We start from the raw sequence: 24,700 nt of genomic DNA on the forward strand, positions 1-24,700 counted from the left end.
AACTGAGGCCCAGAGACGTGAAGTGACTTGCCCAAAGTCACACAGCTGACAAGTGGCAGAGCTGGGATTAGAACCCATGACCTCTGACACCCAAGCCTGGGCTCTTTCCACTGGGCCACGCTGCTTCTCAATAGTGAAGTATGGAGTGGAGTGGGGAGAGACAGCAGGGACAACAACAAGGAGCCTGATGTAGTAATCAAGGCAGGATAGAACAAGTGCTTGGATTAAAGTGGTAGCCATTTGGATGGAGAGGAAAGGATGGATTTCGATCTACACGCACTCCCTTGGTGACCTCATTCGCTCCCATGGCTTCAACTATCATCTCTACGCTGATGACACCCAGATCACCATCTCTGCCCCTGCTCTCTCCCCTTCTCTCCAGGCTCGCATCTCCTCCTGCCTTCAGGACATCTCCATCTGGATGTCTGCCCACCACCTAAAACTCAACATGTCCAAGACTGAACTCCTTGTCTTCCCTCCCAAACCCTGCCCTCTCCCTGACTTTCCCATCTCTGTTGACGGCACTACCAACCTTCCTGTCTCACAAGCCCGCAACCTTGGTGTCATCCTCGACTCCGCTCTCTCGTTCACCCCTCACATCCAAGCCGTCACCAAAACCTGCCGGTCTCAGCTCCGCAACATTGCCAAGATCCACCCTTTCCTCTCCATCCATACTGCTACCCTGCTCGTTCAAGCTCTCATCCTATCCTGTGTGGACTACTGCATCAGCCTCCGCTCTGATCTCCCATCCTCGTGTCTCTCCCCACTTCAATCCATACTTCATGCTGCTGCCCGGATTGTCTTTGTCCAGAAACGCTCTGGGCATGTTACTCCCCTCCTCAAAAATCTCCAGTGGCTACCAATCAATCTGCGCATCAGGCAGAAACTCCTCACCCTGGGCTTCAAGGCTCTCCATCACCTCGCTCCCTCCTACCTCACCTTCCTTCTCTCCTTCTACAGCCCACCCCGCACCCTCCGCTCCTCTGCTGCTAATCTCCTCAACGTACCTCGTTCTCGCCTGTCCCACCATCGACCCCCAGCCCACGTCATCCCCCGGGCCTGGAATGCCCTCCCTCTGCCCATCCACCAAGCTAGCTCTCTTCCTCCCTTCAAGGCCCTACTGAGAGCTCACCTCCTCCAGGAGGCCTTCCCAGACTGAGCCCCTTCCTTCCTCTCCCCCTCGTCCCCCTCTCCATCCCCCTCATCTTACCTCCTTCCCTTCCCCACAGCACCTGTATATATGTATATTTGTTTGTACATATTTACAAACATAGAATAGAGAAATCTATTTATTTATTTTACTTGTACATATCTAATCTATTTATTTTATTTTCTTGGTATGTTTGGTTTTGCTCTCTGTCTCCCCCTTTTAGACTGTGAGCCCACTACTGGGTAGGGACTGTCTCTATATGTTGCCAACTTGTACTTCCCAAGCGCTTAGTACAGTGCTCTGCACACAGTAAGCGCTCAATAAATACGATTGATGATTGATGATGACGGATTTAGCAATGTCGTAGAGGCAGCACCAACAGGATTTAGTGATAGATTGAATATGCGGGTTGACTGAGAGAATGGACTCAAGGATAATGTCAAGGTTACGGGTTTGTGAGATGGAAGGCTGGTGGTGCTGTCTACAGGGATGGGTAAGTCAGGAGAAGGATAGGGTTTGGGTGGGAAGATAAAGGAGTTCTGTTTTTGACATGGATGAAACCAAGTGGAAGGTCTGAGGCACGAGAAAGCTCTGCCCTCTCTTCTGGAGGCTTTCTCAAAACCAGGGAAACAAGAGTCTCAGAAGGATAAACTTCCATTTGGGGAAGAAGGAGACCAAAGATAGGAGTGACGCAAACACCTGTGGGGTTGGAAGGAGAAAATGGCTCAGGGTATCCCAAGCACTTAGTACAGTGCTCTGCACACATTAAGCATTCAATGAATGCTATTGATTGAAAAATGCCGTTGATAACAATATAATAATGATGGTATTTGTTAAGCTCTTGTAATAAGTGCTGGGGTGGATATGAGCAAATTGAGTTGGACAGTCCCTGCCCCACATGGGGCTCACAGTCTCAATCTCCATTTTACAAATGAGATCCTCAAAAGTCTGCAGTGGCTGCCTGTCAACCTACGAATCAAGCAAAAACTCCTCACTCTCGGCTTCAAGGCTCTCCATCACCTCGCCCCCTCCTACCTCACCTACCTTCTCTCCTTCTACAGCCTAGCCCGCACCCTCTGCTTCTCCGCCGCTAACCTCCTCACTATACCTCGTTCTTGCCTGTCCCGCCGTCGTCCCCCAGCCCACGTCCTTCCCCTGGCCAGGAATGCCCTCCCTCCACGCATCCGCCAAGCTAGCTCTCTTCCTCCCTTCAAAGCCCTACTGAGAGCTCACCTCCTCCAAGAGGCCTTCCCAGACTGAGCCCCCCTTTTCCTCTCCTCCTCCCCATCCCCCCCACAGCACTTGTATATATATTTGTACAGATTTATCACTCTATTTTACTTGTACATATGTACTATACTATTTATTTTGTTAATGATGTGCATATAGCTTTAATTCTATTTGTTCTGACGATTTTGACACCTGTCTACATGTGTTTTGTTGTCTGTCTCCCCCTTCTAGACTGTGAGCCCGTTATTGGGTAGAGACCGTCTTGCCGACTTGTACTTCCCAAGCGCTTAGTACAGTGCTCTGCACACAGTAAGTGCTCAATAAATACAACTGAGTGAATGAATGAATAAATAAGGTCCAGAGAAGTGAAGTGACTTATCCAAGCTTACACAGCAGACAAGTGGCAGAGCTGGGATTAGAACCCATGACCTTCTGATTCCCAGGACCTTGTCCTATCCACTATGCCATGCTGCCATTGGAGAGCGAACACCGATTGGCTGATGTCACGGTCAACACCATTCAGCTGCAGAAAAGCTATTACTGACCAAGTCCACTCACATTTTACACCCTACTTTAGCATCATAATAATAATAGTCATACTTGTGAAGCGCTTACTATGTGCCAAGCACTGTTCTAAGCACTGAGGTAGATACGAGTGATTCAGATTTGGACACAATCTCTGTAGGCAATTTAATCTCCACTTTATAGATGAGGTAACAGGCACAGGGAAGTTAAGTGATTTGTCCAAGGTCACAAGGCAGACACATGGCAGAGCCAGAATTAGAACCCAGGTCTTCTCACTCCCAGGCCCGTGCTCTTTCCACTAGGCCACGCTGCTACCCAACTTTCATTCATTCAATCATTTATTGTGTGCAGAGCACTGTACTAAGCGCTTGGGAGAGTACAATACAAAAATAAATAGCTACATTCCCTTCCCATGATGAGTTTACAGTCTTCTTGCTGGCAGTGAAATTCAGGCTTATGGGAAGGGTCTCAGAGAAGGTGGTGAACATGAAACTAGGAGTGGTGTACCAAATTTCCACCACTTTAACTGGGGCCCTGAAGATTTGAGGAGATAAATAATCTCACTTCAATCAGAACTCAATCCTCAGAGATCAGCTCAGGAAAGACTGGAGTTGAAAAAATCTAGGAGACACAGCAATAAAAGTCTTGAAAAAAAAGTCATCCTGTTGAGACCATTTCAGCTAAGTCTGAGGAACAAATGGATTTTTACCACTAAGACCGTCTCCCCACTCAGAGATTTAGTATTTTTGAGGCCTTAAAATATGTATCCTTTTTTTTTCTAAACCAAATAACCTTCCACATTTTTTTCTCAGCTACAGTCTGTTCTATTTGTGTTTCGGTATGTTTCTGTTGCCTCACTATAGACAATTAAAGCTGTAGTAAAGAAATGTTTTGAATAAACTTTTTCTTTTTTATTGGAAGAAAGATAAATCTAAATGATTCGGGTCTTTGCTTGTCCTCTGGCAACACATAAAACCTATTGTGTTGATCTAGCCCATAAGTTCAAATACAAAGTTTCTCTGACCTTTTTTCTTTGATCTTGGAAAAAAGCATTCCAATTTTTGAGTGAAGAGGCCAGCACAGAGTTTCCATCTTGCTTGATTAAAAAATAAGGCAGTGCTGTGACTCCTTCTGCCTGGCAAAGATCATCATATGCACACTCGAGTGCTTGGATCTAAAAAGAGAAAACAGGGCTAAGCTATTCTTATACCATTACTAATCACAGTGCTCAGAAACCAAAAATTAACCTAAATTAAAACAGAGTCCAAAGCCAATTCCAAATACGACTCTCAGTGAAGCTTAATGGGTTCAATTCAGTTTTACCAAAGGATCTCATCATAACCCAACACTTTCTTGCATACCTGACTTGGAGAAAACCTTTGACCGAGGCCAACTGGCTGTTGAATGAGAGGTACAGCTTCTGGAAGACAGAGAGCAGGGTAGCAAAACCAGTAATAAAAGTGGTACTTCTTTAGATCCTAGAGAAAAGGGAGAGCTAGGTTTTAGAAGAAAATTAAGATATTGGCAAAATCAGAGTCACTGCTTGAAAATACAATTTCTGGCAAAAATGAAATAGCTGGGTCATATACTACCTTAAACTTACATATTTAAAAACCCTTCTCTGGGTGATTTCAGAATGCAACCTGTGGTATTTTGAAATATTGCAGGAATCTCTGTTCTGCTGCCTCAGATGTACTGGGTTAATGGCTGTTACACTGAAATGGGTCAGTGAAGAATGAAGATACAAAAAAGATGGAATTTAAGCAGCTTTTAAATTATCCTAAATCTATGTCCAAGTGACACAGCCCAGAATCAGGGTTTCCAAACATGGAATGTGCTGTTAATTGGCATCTGCAATGTGAAGTCATTAACGACAACCTCCAAAAAAAAACCACTCAGAGACCAGGGACTAGGCACAAAGAGAAAAGAAGGAAAGTGCTTGTCTGAGATGATTATTGCTTTATTGGGTTTAGGTGATTTATCAAAATATAATTTTAATAAGCTTAATCAATTTAAGATCAAACATTTTACAATTTCCTGTAGTCTTCATTAATATCATCTTCAAAATTGGATTTGATTTTCCTAGCACAGAATCTTGGTTAAACTAAACATTATCTATAGATGTTGGAAACAACAACAACAACAAAAAAGATTCAGAAACTCTCATTAAAGACCACTGGAAAGTTCAAAATGGGGCTCTACCCAGTTGAATTGATTCCCACAAAACCTCATGTTCAGGAAACCTTGCACTGGAGTATTCACCATGTTCAACATCATCCACACACACAAATGGCTCCTATTGACACTATGGTGGGATGCATCCAAGTGGCTCACTCAACAAAGAACACTCTAACCAGAAGAGCTCAAACCAAACTGTACAGTAATGTGAACATTATGGCAGATCTGAGTGTATTACCAAAATTCAAATCTAAAATGATTCTAGAATATGAGGAAAAACCACCTATCTACCCTTTAACCAATTCACCTAGTCTCTCCCCCTTTTCCACTTTCCGATATCCCCATCCATTTGCTTTTTTTCCCCCCACCAGGCCAATCTCTCCCAAATCTGTATCTTCCTGCTTCGGGCTCCTCTAACACCTCTTCTCCTTTCCTTGGCTTCCCCTTTCCTCATTTTCAACCATGCCTTCTTTTAATAATAAAAATGATGGTATTTGTTAAGCGCTTACTATGTGCAAAGCACTGTTCTAAGCGCTGGGGGGATACAAGGTGATCAGGTTGTCCCAAAGTGTGGCTCACAGTCTAATCTCCATTTTACAGATGAGGAAACTGAGGCACAGAGAAGGTAAGTGACTTGCCCAAAGTCACACAGCTGACAATTTGTGGAGTCGGGTTTTGAACCCATGACCTCTGACTCCAAAGCCCGTGCTCTTTCCACTGAGCCACACTACTTCTCTTTTCCTTCGGACCTTTATCTTATCTTCCTTTTCTGTTGTTCCCCAATTTCTTATCCTTTATCCCCCCACTGCCCCTTGCATTACTTGCCCTAATTGTGTTTTAGCCCTTCTGTTTGTACTTTGAAAGTGCAACAGAATTTCTTTAATTTTATTCTTTTTTCCCCCACCTCTATTTTAGAGGGCCTCTACCCTCCCCCTCTATCCCACCCTAGTAAAGCCACTGTCTGTTGAGACATGTGTGTGTGTGTGCGTGCATGTGTGTACACACACACGCACACACACCACACCCCCTTCCTGGAAGAGGACTAAGGAAAAGCATGAAGGACCAAGATCAACAATACAATGATTTTTTCAAAAGTTTTGAACTTCTGCCTTTCTATTTAAGAGTTACAGTGATGACATCTGAATTGTGTCCAGAGCAATTTTACTGTATTTTACAACTCCAAACATGCTCTAAAAGGCATTTGCTTACTGAAAATGTCAGGAGGAGGAACTTGTTGAGGAGCACAGGATTTTCAAGTGCAGCCCCCGATTTGATGGATTCCCAGATCTGTCACCAGAAAGAAAAGTAAGAGTTAAAGTGAGGCTTGGGCCTGACTGAGCGTGTCACTCTTATCCGCAAGCTCAAACCTCCACTTCCAATCCATCAAGCGTGTTAGGAGCAGGGAACGCGTCTGCTAATTCTGTTGTATTGCACTCTCCTGAGCGCTTAGTACCGTGCCCTGCACACAGTAAGCACTCAGTAAATACCATTAATTGATTGACCGGCCTCTCCAAGGCCAGACGGCCAAATGGGGACTCCCCAGGTAGCCCGCCGCCACTTCAGCCTACTCCCTTTTGTGGTCCAGGAAGGTCCTCTTGCAAAATCCCAAGGGGTGGTGGACTCTGATGCAGGTATCAAACACTACAGCAGCACAGAGGCAGCACAACCAGGTATTGCAGTCTTGCAAACACAGAAGAGAGGTCCAGGTTTCCCTTGTCTCATTTTTCTAGCATCTCCCTAGATCACCGAGAGACTGAATCTGCATGGGACCACAGCTAAGGCCAGTTGGAAAAAAACACTGTACGACCGCCAAGTTTTTCTGATGGCTGTAACCAAATCTGCCTCGTTAATCAACTGATAGGGGGATTGCTAAGGGGGCTTTTTTTCACAAATGGACTGAAAAGCACCAGGCGATCACACAGACCAGTGTTTTTTTCCTGGAAACTGCATCTTTGGTTAGGCTTTCCCAATGGCTTTCTGAATGCTCTGCCCCTAGTCTGGGCAGGGCACTGTGCTCGGCCCTTGGCGACATCCAACAAAAGTGAAGGATGCCGTCCCTGCCCTCATAGAGCTTTCGGGAGTTAAGGGGGCCCCGGCCTAGAACTTGAAAGGGCCAAAATGTTCTCTGTCCACTAGGGCACTGTAGTGGCATCACAGGTTTGCCTGAATTCTTCGATGGAACCACTGGCCTTTCTTTGGAAGGTTGACGGGAAGATTTCAGCCTTGCAATTTAATCAGAGCAGTTTGGGTGTATTGGAAAGGTCTGAACATGGAGATCACCAACCTTGATGGTGTCTTTTTCAAAGTGACAGTCGCACTTTTTCTGATTCAAAAGGGAAGCGATTCTTCTCAACTCAAGAATGAATGGAAGGAATCAGGCATTAAATGGTCCCATCATAGAGATTTGGACAAAGCAAGAGCCAATCCCGCGCCACACCTGCTCAGATGTAGGGCTTCTCAGATCCCAGACCCTGACTGACAAGAAGAGAAACTTGGCAGACAGGATTTGTCTAATGTATTAACATTTGATGTTTAATACACTGTTTATCCGTGGCCTCTTATTGCACAGCTTGGCCACCTTCCAAACTCAGAAAACCAAACAAAAAGACTATCAAACAATTCATAAGTCCAAAGAGTTTGCGGCTACCCATTTTTTTCACGGACTTTCAGCACCGCTGGTGGGCCAGGGAACAGATCCCGGTTCTGGGAATTGGGAACTCTGGACTCCAGGCTCAATTCTGCCTGCTCAGGCTATGCCACCGATGAAATCTTCTGTTCAAAGAACTGCCAAGGGGAATGCATGAGGTGGACAGGCGCAACAGGAATCTGGCTTAAGATGGGCGGCCAAGACCCCAGCAGCTACCAAGAGAAAGACCAGACGGACCACGGCCCCACAGCACGGCACCGTCAATACGCTGCGGGCGTTATGGCCACAAATGGGTCCCCTATGTTAAACAATCTTTGTGAGCACTCGACTAGGCACTGCGCCTGGCCTGCTTACTCACTCGTTGCCTTCCACATTCCCAACGGACACAGAAATGGCAGGGAAGCGAGTAGGCCAGTGGCACTGCACAAGCTACTAGCAAGCAAGCAGTACTGTCAATTTCGTCGGGCGGGTTCTCGGTCCTGAAGTCTCAGGGCCGACGCTCGTCGGTCATTCCCGACGGGAGACTCCAGAGTCATCCACAGACCTGGGGACAATTTTCAGATCGATGGAAGCAGCTCCAGTTTGCCTTTCCACTAGATCGGTTCTTCAGTCCGATCTAGCGGAGCTAGGGAACGTGAGCTTTTCGGTCTCGGTGGACAGCAGGAGGGGAGCGTGGTATACTCAGAGTCCAAACCGAGCGAGGACTCTGTGATCGAAGATCTATGCCTCTGTGATGCTCCCCAACTAATGCCAGTTCAGAAAGCTACAGCAGAGGAGCTCACAAGCTCGTTGCCAGAGAGAGCTTGGGTCACTCGCTTCCCTTTTCCCTGGCATTCTCCTCTGGGAATGCGGCTGAAGGGCCATAGAGAAGTAAGAGATTGGAGCTCCTGAGTTCAAACTGCAGCAGGGGCCAAAGCTGGCTAGACTTAGAGAGCACAACGAAGATCTCCCCTTTTTCACATCTGACCTCATTTGCTGCTTTTTCCAGAAGTAACTTCTTATCGCAGGTTTTGAAGGACTCTAAAGTGTTGGTATTATACAAAGTTCCAATTGCTGGACAGCAGCGAGCTGGAGTGGCAGCATTCCTGGACAGGAGACAAACACTGTTACCGAATAATAATTATTATTATTATGGTATTTGTTAAGTGCTTGCTATGTGCCAGGCACTGCATTAAGCGCCGGGGTGGATGCAAGATAATCGGGTTGGACAGTCCCTGTCCCACATGGGGCTCACAGCCTTAATCCCCATTTTACAGATGAGGGAACTGAGGCCTAGAGAAGTGAAATGACTTGCCCAAGGTCACACAGCAGACAAGCAGCAGGCAAATGAAAATAAATGCCCTGGGGATGTGACCCCACTCTCCAGCCGCCCCCTGCCCCCCAAATGATTAAACCAGAGTGTGTCTCCCAGGCAACAGGTTGAGAATGAACCCCCATGAGTGGGTAAGGGGAGATCCTGCGGGGAGGAAAAGAAACCAAATGCATTATGAGAAGCAACATGGCCTACCTAGTGGAAAGAGCACGAGCCTGGGAGTCAGAGGACCTGGGTTCTAATCCTCGCTCTGCCACTTGCCTGCTGGGTGACCTCGGGCAAGTCACTTAATTTTTCTGGGCCTCAGTTTCCTTATCTGTAAGACAGGGATTCAAAACCTGATCTCCCTCCTACTTAAACTTTGAGCCCCAAGTGGATCAGGGACAATGTCCAACCTGATGATTTTGTCTCTACCCTATCATCATCATCATCAATTGTATTTATTGAGGAGCGCTTACTATGTGCAGAGCACTGTACTAAGCGCTTGGGAAGTACAAATTGGCAACATATAGAGACAGTCCCTACCCAACAGTGGGCTCACAGCAGCACTTAGTACAGTACTTGGCACAGAGCAGGCGCTTAACCCACGCCACAATTATGATTAATGTCATAATTGTCTCCCCCCCCAAAAAAAATATCAAGTAGCATACAATCAAGACCATATATTTAGGATCATATGGGCACATGGCCCTCTTCTAGGCTGATGGAGCTAAAGGTTATACATAAGACATAAATCCCTGCTCTTGAGGAGCTCAATTTTATGGGGAGACAAGATCAATGAACATTTCAGTTTGATGGGGACTTGAAAGTGCTTTGACAGTGGGAAAAATGAAAATTTAGTAAGCTCTCAATTATCCGTCTGGGCTCTGTTGGTGCTGTCGGGAGTGGGGCAGTGGCACATCTGACCAAGGGGCTTCCAGCCTTCACCTCAAGCGTCGTTGTGTGTTTGAGCAGGGTTTGAGGGGCTGGTTTAGTGCCGAGGCTCTCACCATGAAGGTTGCCAGTCTTTCAGTTCAGTTGGGCGCTCTCTTGCAGCGCGAAGGGTCCAAATGCCCCCTCAGGCTCGACCGAACATCCTCCTCGTTTGCTCACGGGGCTTGGAGCCGTGAGCACTGGACGCACGGCCAATCGACAGGAAAGATGTTGAGAGCTACATGAGGCAAAGCCTGCCACTGAGCCTGCCACTGAAGCAGTGCATTTGAGCTGAAAAACCTCCCACCTCGAAGGCGGGGTGTGCCGACACTTTATAATGTTTAACATCAACACTTTAGGAGGTTGGCGAATGGTGTGGGGGTGGGGGGGCCCTGAGCCAGAAAGCCTCCAACCTTGAGAAGCACTTTTTAATTCTCTGTGCTTTTCAGTTATCAAGCAATCGTATTTATTGAGCACTTACTGTGTGCAGAGCACTGTACTAAGCTCTTGGGAGAGTACAGTATAATAGAGTCAGTAGACACGTTCCCTGCCCACAGGGAACTTACAGTCTAGAGAGGGAGAAAGACATCAATAGATATAAATAATGCATATGTACATAATAATGATGGCATTTGTTAAGCTCTTACTATGTGCAAAGCACTGTTCTAAGTGCTGGACTTAAGTGCTGTAGGTCTGAAGGAGGGGTGAAAAAAGGGAGCAAATCCAAGTGCAAGGGCAATGAAGAAGGGCATGGGAGAAGAAGAAACGAGGGCTTAGTCAGGGAAGGCCAAGTTCTCCTGTTACCCGAGCCAGAGGCTGTGTTGGATAATTGAGAGTTAAAGGCCTTGAGTGAGTTCTTCCTCCTTTCCCAAGGAAGTGATGAAATGTATGTTTGCAGATGACCACAATTGGTACTGAGGTTGCAGTTGCCCTACTGGCCCCCTCACAAACATTCCCTAGGCGGGGCGGAGAGAGAAGCATCTCGATCCCAGATTCGGGGATTGAGGAAAATGAGAGAGAACAGAGGTGAGTTCTTAGGGAGAGAAAAGAACAGAGAGAGAAACATGGGCAGGTTTTATTCCCCTAATCGAAATACATGAAAGAGGATTTGTTGCTGTTTGGACCGCTGCCTGTGAGTTCTGTACACTACTCTGGAAACAACTCCCAGATGGGTTAGGGGGTGGTGAAGCGCATTGCCCTGGGCCCTACAACTACTTGTTTCGATGTCTGTCTCCTCGCTTCTACACTGTAAGACCGGTAGGGCAGGGATTGTCTCTACTGCTGAACTGTACTTTCCAAGCACTTAGTACGGTGCTCTGCACACAGTAAGTGCTCAATAAATACGATCAAATGAATGAATAAAGGAGGCTCTGAATGAAGTTTGCCAACAGAGTCACACAGAGAGAGAAACTCAGCATATGCCCCATTTCTTCCTGAATGGAGAAAGCACTTTTCACAAAAACTATGCAACCTTACCAGTTAGGTTCTTGAGAGTTGTCATGGAAGCTGGGCGTTGAGGGGTCCTATGGCCAATGTTGGGGTACTCAAACTGTATGTATGAAAGGGAAATACTGGAAGGAGCAGGAGAATGGGGTGGAGCGGGGAGTTCTTGGCAGTAATATAAAGACAGGTATCAGAAGCCACATGATAGTACATAGAACGCAGAAGGAGGATGGGATCGGGACAGTTACCGGTACAGCTGAGAAGGGGCAATATGGGCTACAACAAAGAACATATAATCCCATCATCACCGGGAGAGCTAATGAGATTGGCAACATTGAAAATATTGAAGAGGCAAGGAAAAATTTCCCAAATAATCAACCCAAGGTGGTCATATTCGCAGACCTGGCCACTTCCCTTTCACAGGAACTGCACAGACTCCAAACCAGGGGAACCCCCAAAACACGCAGATACATCTCAGGAATGTCCCAGGCTACCCAGATTGACCTCAGAGGTGAGGAGGACCACTTTCAGGGTGGTACTGGGGCGGGGCAAGGAGTGTCGGAGGGTATACTAGAGGTCCAGAGAACATTGTTCTTGGCTCTGCAGGTCAGAGTCCCCGCACCAGTGTAAAGGCAAGCCAGTAAGCTGCATTGTTGGGCACCTCTTGACAGGCTGCCTCATTCCTGGATTGGTAACTGTATTGGCAACAGGCAGATTCTTTCCCTTTTTTCAGGGTGTTCTCCTCCAGGAACCCCTGTACGTTGCTGACGGGAGGCAGTTGTCGGAAACAGTAATAGTAATGGTATTTGAGTGGTCGCTGAGGGCAGTGCATTGTACTAAACGTTTGGGGAAGTACATCAGAAAGAAGTGACATATGCCTTCTCCTCAGGGAGCTTATACTCACTGCCACAGACCTAGATTCAACTTCAGATCCACGGCAAGCTAAATTAGGGAGGAATCAGTCTATGGCCTTCTCTGTCTTGGCCATTTACTCCAATGTGTGTATTCTCATTTATATTTCTCTCTGTCTCTCTGTGTGTGTCTCTCTCTCTGTCCTTGTCCCCACACCTCCCTCAAGGGATGTCTGAGCACAAGTTCTTGGCTGGCCAGTAGCAAAGGGAGGGAGGGAACGGGGAAGGGTAACAACTGCAGTGGCAGGAAGCCCCCACAGAGCCCACAAGTAGCCATAACTGTAACTGTACACAGGACATCCCTGTGGCTAAGTACTTCAGCTCTTAGTTTCCTCATCTGTAAAATGGAGATGGTGCTTGTCTCTACCTATCTCGTGGAGCTACTGTGAGAATAAAATGAAAAACTGATGTGAGAGTGCTTTAGAATAATGAACGTGCTACACAAATCAGTCTCTACTTGTGTGTGTAAGTGTAAGGGATTGGGGGAGAGCCGGGGAACCAGAGGGAACCAAAGTGATTAGCCAAGGACCCAGGACAGAGCTGAAGAAAAAGAAATCCATAATCCAGGCAAAACCTGGACATTACCGTTAGTAATATTTAGAAACCAACTCACTAACATTTGATCTAATAATGAAAGAACGGGCTCCCAGGGGCAAGGATTTAACCCATATCTGGAACTAGAAGAAGAGTTCAGAGACGGTTAAGAGCTGAAGCGAGGCTTAATTTCTGTAGATTAACATGGTCTCTGCACGTGAACTAGCCAGCCAATCACCTTGGGTCCAAGCAGGCCCCAATACTGCAATGGAAGGGTATGATTGGCAAAGGTCTTTCTCCCCCAAGAACCCAAAGTACATGTCCAATTCTTTCTCATTTATCTTCCCAGCTTCCTTGGGTGGTAGGGATGGACCAAAGCACAGAATCATTACCAGTTTCCAGATGGGGAAACTGAAGCCAAGAGGCTGGCATCCCCAAGGTAATCCAGGGTCACGATCTCCTGTTGCGAAAAGGAACCTGGGCATGAAATGCTCTGCCCATCCTTCAAGAAACTCTTCCAACGTCACTGAAAGTCCCTAGAGAAAGTCATTCCAGAATTATCGCATGGGGATGAGTGCACCCTAAGAAACACACCCAAAATGTCTCGCGGATGAGTATAAACTGCTTGGCGAATTGAGCCAGGGCCTATTGACTGACGATCATTCTAAAGAAAACTGAAGGAAGGTGTCAACTTGCACCAGGGAAACCTTCTTTGCACCCAAACATCTTTATGGGCCACTTGGAGCTAAAAGCTCTCTCAGAACTTCCCTCTTGCTGTGAGTACTGGACCCGCCCTGGCCAACAAATGGCACATCCAACTCCTTGAGCAGTTCAGCCAGCATCACTTACAGGCCATACTCACCATCAAGTGGCAAGCTGGATCTCAAACTCTGAATTCCTGGAATGAAAAGAGCCTACAAGTCCTGAAACGATACTCACTTCAACACAGTTGCACTGGATGGGACACATGAGAAGGCGGAATGACAGTAGGAGACCCAGACGGCCGCTGCCCGGTCGGCTGAAACGGAGCGACCGAAAGCAAGGGGGACAGAGGAAATGTTTTACGGCTATGGGGAAGCAAAGCCTCAAGCGGTACCGGAGCACAGACAAAAACCGGGAGACAACGTCAGCACAGCACACTGCAACTGAGAAACGAGCGGCCCTTTTTGAGGAGGAATTCCGAGAGGATCGCGAGCCCAGGAGGCAGAGAGAAAACAGCACTGGGAGTTGCAAACCATGAAGGACAGTCTTTGTGTGTGAGATGTGCTGGTTTCACATTGGCCTCTTAGGCCACAGACATAATAATAATAATAATAATGATGGCATTTATTAAGCACTTACTATGTGCCAAGCACTTCTAAGCGCGGAGGAGGTTACAAGGTGATCAGGTTGTCCCATGGGGGGCTCACAGTCTTCATCCCCATTTTACAGATGAGGTAACTGAGGCACAGAGAAGTTAAGTGACTTGCCCAAAGTCACACAGCTGACAATTGGTGGAGCCAGGATTTGAACCCATGATCTCTGACTCCACAGCCCGTGCTCTTTCCATTGAGCCAGGCTGATTCTCAAACATGCACAGAAGGGAACACCACAGTCGATAGTATTCTCTTCAAATATGAAAGACACCTAGCTTCATAGAGTTAGCTCACTCCTGAGTTCAGGAGAAGAAAAACCATAGATAGTAGAAACAAAGAGCACAATGATTTACTGATGACGGGGGAAAATGCCGAAGGCTTGATTGGAGGCTAGGACTGCTCTGGGAAAACAGGTGGCATGTTCACTCTTCCCCATGGCTTTCCCAGGCTGGCCATACGTCAACATTTTGGGGCCAAAACACTAGGAAGGAGCTCTCACTTCCCCTACACTGTCCCACCTTTAAACAATACTCTGGGTTATAGACAAGGAATCTGTGTGCTGGGGGTTTCAAACGATAGGTACTTGAGCCAATTTACTCTGGGATTCAAACGGTACTAGCTTTTCCCTTTAATAATAATAAAAAAAGTCCACCATTATAATAATAATGATGGCATTTATTAAGCGCTTACTACGTGCAAAGCACTGTTCTAAGCGCTGGGGAGGTTACAAGGTGATCAGGTTGTCCCATGGGGGGCTCACAGTCTTCATCCCCACTTTACAGATGAGGTCTCTGAGGCCCAGAGAAGTTAAGTGACTTGCCCAAAGTCACACAGCTGACAATTGGCAGAGCTGGGATTTGAACCCATGACCTCTGACTCCAAAGCCCGGGCTCTTTTCCACTGAGCCACGCTGCTTCTCTTAAGCAGCTTCTTCTTCTTCTTCACGCTGCTTCTGCTTCTCCACCATTATGCATATCAAATTGAAAAACAGAACAGAATAAAAGAAGAATCCAATAAAAAGCCATTTTAAAATAAAACTGGCTTCTGGACGCTGCCAGCTGAGATTCTAGATGAAAGGGGCTTGGCCCAAGTCTGATTAACATCCAGACTTCAACAGTCATTCAAACTGCATTACTCTAAGATCACCCCATTTTTTTTTTTTTTTACATGATCCACTCATTGCACATCTGCAGAGTGTTCTTTGCTGGCTCCGGGTTACACAATATTCCCATTACTCATGAACTCTTTTCTGACTGGGGGAGACCACTTCTCCAAACTAAATTAACTCCTAGAGACCACAAGGAACTAACTGGAGAACAAGATACTATGGAAAACTCAGTGGAAGGTGGATACTTGCAGCAATACATACATGTCCTCTCCCTCTCTCTCCCCTCCGCACCCTCTTCCTTTAAAGGCTCAAGTGAAACAAACCTACCTGGAAACTAGTCATTCACTGAGTCTTGCAACCGGATTAGAAAAAACAAGCAACACCTGGGGCATGTAGAAAATTAGATAAACACCAGACCACACAGGCTCTTGACTTCCTTTCCAAGTATTTCTTAAACCGATTTTCCTCCAGGGCTCAATTGTTTTTACTGACAGCTTTTTTTAAATGCATTTTTAAGTTGTATTAAGACATTGCCGGGGACAAAAGTTAGGGTTTGATGACTGCTTGTCCTGAACAGTAAGAACACAGACCATAAACAATGCCCTCACTACTAGGTCAGTCCAGGATCCAGTCTCTGAAAGTAGCAAACACGAAGTCTGGCAGAACCAAAGAGAAGCAGCGTGGTCTAGTGGCAAGAGCCTGGGAGTCCAGAGGACCTAGGTTCTTATCTCAACCCCGCCACCTGTCTGCTGTGTGACTTTGTGGAAATCACTTCACTTCTCTGGGCCTCAATTTCCTCCTCTGTACAATGGGGTATGAAATCCTACTCCCTCCTCTAGACTGTAAGCTTGCTGTGGGCAGGAAATATGTCTGTTTATTGTTTTACTGTACTCTCCCAAGCTCTTAGTACAGAGCTCTGCACACGGTAAGCACTCAATTAATACAACTGACTGATTGACTAACTCCTTCTTAGACTGGAAGCCCCACATGGGACAGGGACTGTGTCCAACCTGAGAACCTCATGCCTACCCCAGTGCTAGAACAGTGTTTGGCACATAGTAAGTGCTTAAATAACAATTATTACAGTTATTATTATTTTTATTATTAAAATCATTACTTTTAACCGGATGATAGCCGCCCTCCTTGACATTCAACCCTCCCTTTGGCTGCCATGGTACCCTTCACGCTTCCCTCCACCCACTGCCCCGGCTTCGGACGATTCAGCCATCCCCACCCTGCACTATGAGAAGCTAAGAGGTGGACATTAAGGGGTTGCTACTCCCGTCGGTAGAACTATATTCTGTCAAGATAAATGCATCCCTGTCAATACCAGGCCTCTTGATTCTCCACTCCATTTCCTCACAACTAGGGTAAAGTGCTCCGAATCAAAAGAAAACAGTGTGTTCTCATTAGAATCCCAATCTGATACTCACACATCAAAAGCACTGAACTCCAATGTTAAGCGAGCTGGCAAGCCTGCAGAATCACCTGGATGGAAGAAAGGTCCTTTTCAGTAATGCAAACTGAGAGACTGAGTCACCCAAGAGAGCATAGTGCTTGTTTAGCATCCCCGAGGCTTTTAGCCAACCCTGTGTTCCCAGTCCCCACTCTTCCCTCCCAGCCACAACATCCTGGGGGAAAAATCAACCGTGCAGCCAATACTCGATTATCCACTACTGTTGGGGGAAGAGGAAGCCCCCAAGATTGGTTGGATAAATGAAATCATAGAGGATACAAAAACCTCAATTGAGTCGGATTCTCCGGCCTCCTGCCTTACCAAATTCTTCACCAAAGCGACTCAGAGGGAGTAAAATTGGGGGGCTGGAGTTTCACTTCCTAAATCTCCCTTTGGCCTTGCCCCTACCAATGCAGGAAATGAAAGAGCAGGCGGCAGGAGAGGAAGGAGAAGGAAAAGGCCTGGGCGGCACAAGAGAGAATTAACTCTGAAAAGCCGAGAGTTGATGGAGGAATACTTGGCTCAAAGGACAGAAGTCAAAAGTCAGCTTCGAAAACATTTGTTTTCCACTTCCTACCATTGTAATAGTACCCCTTGATGTCCTTTGGAGTCTCGTCCAGTCTGTATTCATTAAGCTTTTTCTGGGTAAGCTCATGCCAGAACCCTGCATCCAAGGCGCTACTGAACGGGGCAAACTGCAGCTTGGAGAATCCCGATTCTGAAGGAAGAGGTACATCCCCAGTAGCTGTGGCCATTATTTATTTCTCTCTCTCTAATAAGAAACACAAACACACAACTAATGAGAAACAGACTTTAGTCTGGTGCTTCCTTAGACAGCATGCTTTTCTTCAAAACCTGAATTTATCATCATCATCATCATCAATCGTATTTATTGAGCGCTTACTGTGTGCAGAGCACTGTACTAAGCGCTTGGGAAGTACAAGTTGGCAACATATAGAGACAGTTCCTACCCAACAGTGGGCTCACAGTCTAGAAGGGGGAGACAGACAACAAAACAAAACATATTAACAAAATAAAATAAATAGAATAGTAAATATGTACAAGTAAAATAAATAGAGTAATAAATATGTACAAACATATATACAGGTGCTGTGGGGAGGGGAAGGAGGTAAGGCAGGGGATGGGGAGGGGGAGGAGGGGGGGTTGCACAACATTAACAAAATAAATAGAATAGTAAATATGTACAAGTAAAATAGAGTAATAAATCTGTACAAACCTATATACAGGTGCTGTGGGGAGGGGAAGGAGGTAGGGTGGGGGGGTGGGGAGGAGGAGAGGAAAAAGGGGGCTCAGTCTGGGAAGGCCTCCTGGAGGAGGTGAGCTCTCAGTAAGGCTTTGAAGGGAGGAAGAGAGCTAGCTTGGCGGATGTGCGGAGGGAGGGCATTCCAGGCCAGGGGGAGGACGTGGGCCGGGGGTCGACAGCGAGACAGGCGAGAATGAGGTACAGTAAGGAGTTTAGCAGCAGAGGAGCGGAGGGTGCGGGCTGGGCTGTAGGAGGAGAGAAGGGAGGTGAGGTAGGAGGGGGCGAGGTGATGGAGAGCCTTCAAGCCGAGAGTGAGGAGTTTTCGCTTGATGCGTAAGTTGACTGGCAGCCACTGGAGATTTTTGAGGAGGGGAGTGACATGCCCAGAGCGTTTCTGCACAAAGATGATCCGGGCAGCAGCGTGAAGTATAGACTGAAGTGGAGAGAGAAAGGAGGATGGGAGATCAGAGAGGAGGCTGATGCAGTGATCCAGTCGGGATAGGATGAGAGATTGAACCAGCAAGGTAGCGGTTTGGATGGAGAGGAAAGGGTGAATCTCAGTTTCCTTAGGACAAATTCTCGATTTTCCAGCATATTTCCCTTAGCACTGCCACCCTGTCAACCGCAAATCCCCAATAAGATGATTTCTGGAGCCCACCAGGGTATCTTCTGGTATGGGCCGTGAGCCAATCTTTGCCCAGAGGGAGTGCCTGGGGTCCCACAACGAGAAACACCTGCCCGACTCTGGCAGATCAACAGGCAGAAAGGAATGTGGATCACCCAGCCGCGTTGAGACCAGTGACCAAAGCACGGATTGACGGACTTACCGTGTCCCTCAACTTAGGGCTTCTGAGTGCAATAGCAGCCGGGAAGTGCATCTATAGGCCTGACACCACAGCCAGGCCAAGGTGGTTCCCTGTCTGATGATGGGTCCCTCCTGACCCAGGAGAAAAGCAGGAGAAAAGCTGGAACAGACTAACGGACCTGCCCAAGTCCCGTGTGAAGGCAGCCATACTGTGGGCATCCCCCTCCGGGCCTCCCGCCCTCCACCGATCCAGCCGACTTACTCATTCATTCATTCATTCAATTACTGTGTGCAGAGCACTGTACTAAGCACTTGGGAAGTACAAGTTGGCAACATATAGAGACGGTCCCTACCAAACAGCGGGCTCACAGTCTAGAAGGGGGAGACAGACAACAAGACAAAACATGTGGACAGGTGTCAAGTCATCAGAATCAATAGAAGCAAAGCTAGATGCACATCATTAACAAAATAAATAGAATAGTAAATATGTACAAGTAAAATAAATAGAGTAATAAATCTGTACAAACATATATACAGGTGCTGTGGGGAGGGGAAGGAGGTAGGGCAGGGGGGAGGGGGAGAGGAAAGGGGGTCTCAGTCTGGGAAGGCCTCCTGGAGGAGGTGAGCTCTCAGTCCAAAACTGCCCCAGGATGCTCATCGGCAAATGCCAGAGAAGCAGTGTGGCGTAGTGGATACAGCATGGGCCTGGGAATCAGAAGAACCTGAATTCTAGTCCTGGCTCTGCCCCTTCCCTGCTGTGTGACCTTGGACAAGTCACTTCACTTCTCTGTACCTCAGTTACCTCATCTATAAAATGGGGATTAAGATTGTGAGCCCCATGTGGGACATGGACTGTCCAACTTGATTAGCTAATATCTACCCCAGCACTTATTACAATGCCTGGCACTTATTACAGTGTCTGGCACGTAAGTGCTTAACAAATACCATTTAAAAAAAGATTATTTCGGGTTTTCTGCCTGCTTGTTTTCCCACCCCCTTTAGAATTATGCTTTCGCAAATCTATAAATCCAACTACAGAAACCTATCACTGACAAACTGGGCAGAGGTGAAGGGTTCAGCATTTACATCCAAGCAGTTCGTGAACAACTCTGAGTCATGAGGCTACTACTCCCCCTGAAGCCCCGGCAAGTGTCATCAGTGTATCCTCCCTAATGGAATAAACGCCATTCGGTAATAATTGGGAGAAAACTAGCAACACTACAATGGCCAGTATTACAAAATGGAATTACTTTAGAACTTTTTTGGCCAGAACCACCATGTCACAAACCCACACACATATCCTCTAATGAGTAGAGCAACAGCTTCATTTTTACTGTACTCTGTCATGCCACTGAGGTCACCAAAATGGAAACGTACTTGGGCCGTGAACCTACAAGAAAAGAAAGATAAGCGTCCTCAAAGTGGCAATCAGGATGTCCATTTAAAAGACAATGAATCTTTGAAACAGGGAAGCAGTTTTAAAAGCAGCAAAGTCCTTTATCAAAGGTTCTGGTGTCCTTTGCCCTTAAGAAAGTCTGGCCGTTATGTTGGAGTCTGTTTCATAAGAGGATATGACATTCAGCCACTCGAACCTCCGTTACATAAACCCAACCCCCCAAAACTGGGAACCTCAAAATTGGAGGTTCAGTATTAAGCAATAGGGGCCTTGCACAATGACTAGTCGGCTGTGTTAGCATACAAATCTCTCGGGCCTAGCTTGAGCATTTTTTTTTCTTTTTAACACCCCATCCTAAGGAGCAGGGAGACTGAGAGAGGGTAGAAGGGAGGGAGGGAGATGGGGAGAAAGAGAGGGAGAGAGAGAGAGACAAAGACAGAGAACACTGGGTGTTCTCACCTCCACCCTCTTTTCAAATATGAGATTTAAGATGTATCTTGGGTTAAGTGAGACCGTGGCCTCAGCTGAACCTTTTTCAGAAGCAGACGTTCCCATAAGGCTTTCAGTAATGCACATGACTTCCACCTAAGGCGTGTCTGGCAACTTAGTGGCCAGAGTTCATGATGCACTCTGTAAAGTTTTGAAAGGCAGATCATCTACCTTTGCACCTTCCACGCCAGTAAACAGACCTTACAGGCCTTGGCAAGGAGAACTCAAGAGCTTTTTAATTAAAGCAGGGGGCAGTGAAGAAACTGGTTGCATGTTTGCATCCCCAGGGTCCTGGCAAAGCAATAACTGTACCCCTGAACCCCAAGAGGCAGATTTCCTCATTTCTGAGGACAGCTCAGAACTTCCCATGTGCCAAATCCCCGAAATAGAGAAGTCAGGCATTTCCTCTGATGGAACCTCTGCCTTCAACTCCTAGGCCAACTACCCTAGTAGCAAATCATACTTTTGAGTGAGCTTAACATCTGTTGGTGGAAATTGTTTCTCATTTTTGCTTCCACAAAGCTACTTGTAAGGCTGGACTAGCTCCAGAATTGTGACTTGAAAATCCAAGAAGGATTGGGAGCTGTGCTGAAAGTATAAAATAAAAACAAACAACAAAAAAACCCCACCTAAGTGGAGTGCCAGTGGGCCCCATAAGCCTGCCTTTTGGTGTGGCGGGGAAACGGCAGAGACCGAGGTGCAGAGCAGATGAGACGGGCTTTGCAAGAGGGAGGCCAAACGGCCACTGAAGACGACCCTGAGCACGTAGCTGAGGTGGAGTAAAAGGGGAGGGGTAGGGCTGGGGCTCCTGGCAACCAAAAGCCAGACAGCAGGAGCTGGGGGTGGAGGTCTGAGGAACTCAGTCTGGTCCAGCCTAGCCCTAAGTGGGTGAGAGTGACAACCCACCCACACCAGCCCTGCCACCCTGGAATGCCCATTATTCCAAATACCATTATTATTATTATTGTTATTGTTATTATTATTATGGAACTTTTTCTTATACCTGAGTCGAGTTACAGCCGACTCACATTTACTTCCAGGATTGCTACGGGTGAGGAGGTGTTTGAGGAACAGAAGAGTGCTTTACTTCCATCTACCACGCTGCTCTTCTAACTGGATCCAAGCAAATAAGATGCTGCCCAGGGCCAGATAAGGAGGTGGCCCAGTGGGCAGAAGTAAAGGTTCTTCCATGAGCTCTTTGGAGTCAGATGCAGCACACAGAGGTACTGGCCCAAGGCAAGCTTCTCAGTAAGCCAGTGGGCCAGTTTGGCCCCTGTGTTGGCAACAGACTCCATTCCTGGGATTCGAAAATGGGAATAAAGAATCTAGAATTGTAGGTCCTATGCCCAGCTGTTTCTGGATTCACATTGAGTGACACTGAGCCAATCCTTTGGCCTATCTCAGTTCCTCTTCATTTTTAGATTGCAAGCTCTGGGAAGGACATGTGTAAAACTCACTCCAAATGGTGATCAAGGCAACACGATGCTAAGTTCAGTGACAATTGTCGGTATACAATCTTCCTAAGCAAAAGGTTTCCTCACTGGCAAGACATTCCAAAGTGATTTCGTGAAAATTATTCAGATAATGTTTGAAAAGTACACAGCTGAAATGGCGTATATAAAATGCTAAGGATATTAGGCAAGGCGCTGATGGATCTGATGGGTAAGATCCTTCCCTCCCAAAGAAAGAAATATCATTGCTGGGTCGGGGATGAATGAGGTCAAGTTTAACTGAGCGAAATATAATCTGCATAAATGTTACTGGTTCTATAATAGCTTAAAGAGGGATGTATCAGTTTGGCTTTTTGCTTATAAAATTAAATGACGCTGAAGCATTTCCTGAATCTAGAATTTGTGCCTCAATTCGCCTCACTCAGCAGGAGTCTAATGCAATTGCAACATAGCTGGATATCAAGTCAGTGATGGAATTCCGGGAATGACTAATAACTATCAGTAGAAATTAAGCACCAACTCTAAGGAAAATGTTTCCACTGGCAGGGAAGTTTAGGATGGGGAGAGAGGGGAGGAAAAAAACCAAAGAGAATTCCTACAATTCTCTCCTGAATACTGTTTAAATGGCAAAAAAAAAAATCAAATGAGCCCTGTCCCCATGCCAAACTTAATCCATCAATCAGTGGTATTTTCTGAGTGTTTACTATGTGCCGAGCACTGTACTAAGCGCTTGGGAGAGCCAGACTGCCAGACATACACCCTCTCTCCCACAGAGCATGGCTATTGGTACAGTAGAAAATTGTAACTGAGATGGCAGAGCTAATCACGGTTCAGCTCCTTAAGGGCATATGGCTAGTGTCTTTTACTTCCTCTGTATGCTCCTTAAGTGCCTAGCAGGACTGTGTACCCAGCATATGCTCAATAAATTCTGCTGACCATGTTGAAACTTTAGGAATGTCTCAAACTCTACTTTGGGTAGTGCTATGTTTTCCTCTCTCTCTCTCTCTCCTTCCCTCTCCCCCCCCCCCCAACCCAGTTTTCCCCCAGGAAGTATCTCTTTATCATAGACTACAATGGACCACACTGAAAAGGTTCCTCGCCAGTTATGTATTGCTTTGTTGAAAGTCCAGGAATTACCACGTAGACATGAAAATAAACATGGGCCCTAATGCCTGGATTCTCAAAGAAATCAGGCAGCAGGACCGACAGAAATTTAATATACTCTGCCTCTCCTTTGATTTCCTTTTTGTTTGGTTTTCAAAGTAATCCGTTTCAGGTAAATAGTAAGTGTATTTGCTGCAGGTAGTTGCTCGCGTCCTCCTAAGAGGGCAGAATGGAGAACAATAGACGATGAGCAGGGTTGAGCAGAGCTGGGCAGCTCCAAGCGCAAACAGGCTAAATCTCCCTCCTGTGGACTGTGACCTCGTGGAAGGTGGAGAGGCTCCTGTAATCCAATGGCTCTTGGGACTGGATGGGGGGCGTTTCTAGTCCAACCTTTAAACTTCCAAGTCCCCAGCGGCAGACCAGGTGAGAGGAGATCTTCAAACCTTAACCGCTCTGAAGGTCAGAGCAGAACGCACCTGAATGAAATCTTCGATTTTCTTAGTTTCCTTGCCACTGGACTATGGCTTTGCTCCAACAAGTGCTTTATGCTAGTATGTTTTGATTTTTTTTAATGGTATTTGTTAAGCACTTACTGTGTGACAGGCATTGTACTAAGCACTGAGGTAGATACATGCTAATCAGGTTGGACACAGTCCGTGTCCTACAAGGGGCTCAAAATCCTCTGGAATGGAGGCACCATTCAGGAAGGCAAATTCTTATGGTATTCTACATAGTACATGAGCAGTAACAATTACGGTGCTTGTTAAGTGCTTACTATGTGCCAAGCACTGTACTAAGGGCTGGGGGAGATAAGAGCCCACACACTCCACTCCTCTGCTGCTAACCTCCTCACTGTGCCTCATTCTTGCCTGTCCTGCCGTAGACCCCTGGCCAAAGTCCCACCTTTAGCCTGGAACGTACTCCCTTCTCACATCCGCCAAACTAGCTCTCTTCCTCCCTTCAAAGCCCTCCTGAAAGTTCACCTCCTCCAGGAGGCCTTCCCAGACTGAGTCCCCCTTTTCCTCTGCTCCTCCTCCCCTCCCCATAGCTCCGACCCCCCACCCCCGCTCTACTCCCCTCCCCGCCCCATGGCACTTGTGTATATATGAACATATTTATTATTCTATTTATTTTATTAATGATGCTTATATATCTATAATTCTATTTATATTGATGCTATCGATGGCTGTCTACTTGTTTTATTTTGTTTTCTTGTCTGTCTCCCCACTTCTAGACTATGAGCCCGTTGTTGGGTAGGGATTGTTTCTATTTGTTGCCAAATTGTACCTTCCAAGCGCTTAGTACAGTGCTCTGCACACAGTAAGCATTCAAAAAATAAGGCTGAATGAATAAGAGAATCAGGTTCTATGTGGGGCTCACAGTTTAAGTTGGAGGGAGAACAGATAATGAATCCCCATCATGCAGATGAG

General features: G+C 46.6%; 1 protein-coding gene across 5 annotated transcripts in view; it reads right to left on the reverse strand.

Annotated features, from left to right (window-relative positions):
* ATG7 (autophagy related 7) overlaps window positions 1-24,700 on the reverse strand; it is a 281,509-nt gene that overhangs the window by 250,346 nt on the left and 6,463 nt on the right. For 3 of the 5 annotated variants that reach the window (XM_038772324.1, XM_038772323.1, XM_038772322.1), the window contains 6 exons: window positions 17,339-17,533; window positions 16,739-16,793; window positions 8,698-8,815; window positions 6,293-6,370; window positions 4,267-4,383; window positions 3,930-4,079 (listed from right to left, as the gene is read on the reverse strand). In XM_038772324.1, the coding sequence (XP_038628252.1) occupies window positions 3,930-4,079; window positions 4,267-4,383; window positions 6,293-6,370; window positions 8,698-8,815; window positions 16,739-16,793; window positions 17,339-17,516 (696 nt within the window). In that variant the 5' untranslated portion in view covers window positions 17,517-17,533. Of the gene's footprint in view, window positions 1-3,929; window positions 4,080-4,266; window positions 4,384-6,292; window positions 6,371-8,697; window positions 8,816-9,237; window positions 9,256-16,738; window positions 16,794-17,338; window positions 17,534-24,700 lie in introns of those variants that run through there. The other 2 variants (XM_038772326.1, XM_038772325.1) reach the window with 2 other exon arrangements.

Source organism: Tachyglossus aculeatus, chromosome X1 (genome assembly GCF_015852505.1).
Source record: "Tachyglossus aculeatus isolate mTacAcu1 chromosome X1, mTacAcu1.pri, whole genome shotgun sequence".
In the NCBI taxonomy this organism is placed as follows: domain Eukaryota; kingdom Metazoa; phylum Chordata; class Mammalia; order Monotremata; family Tachyglossidae; genus Tachyglossus; species Tachyglossus aculeatus.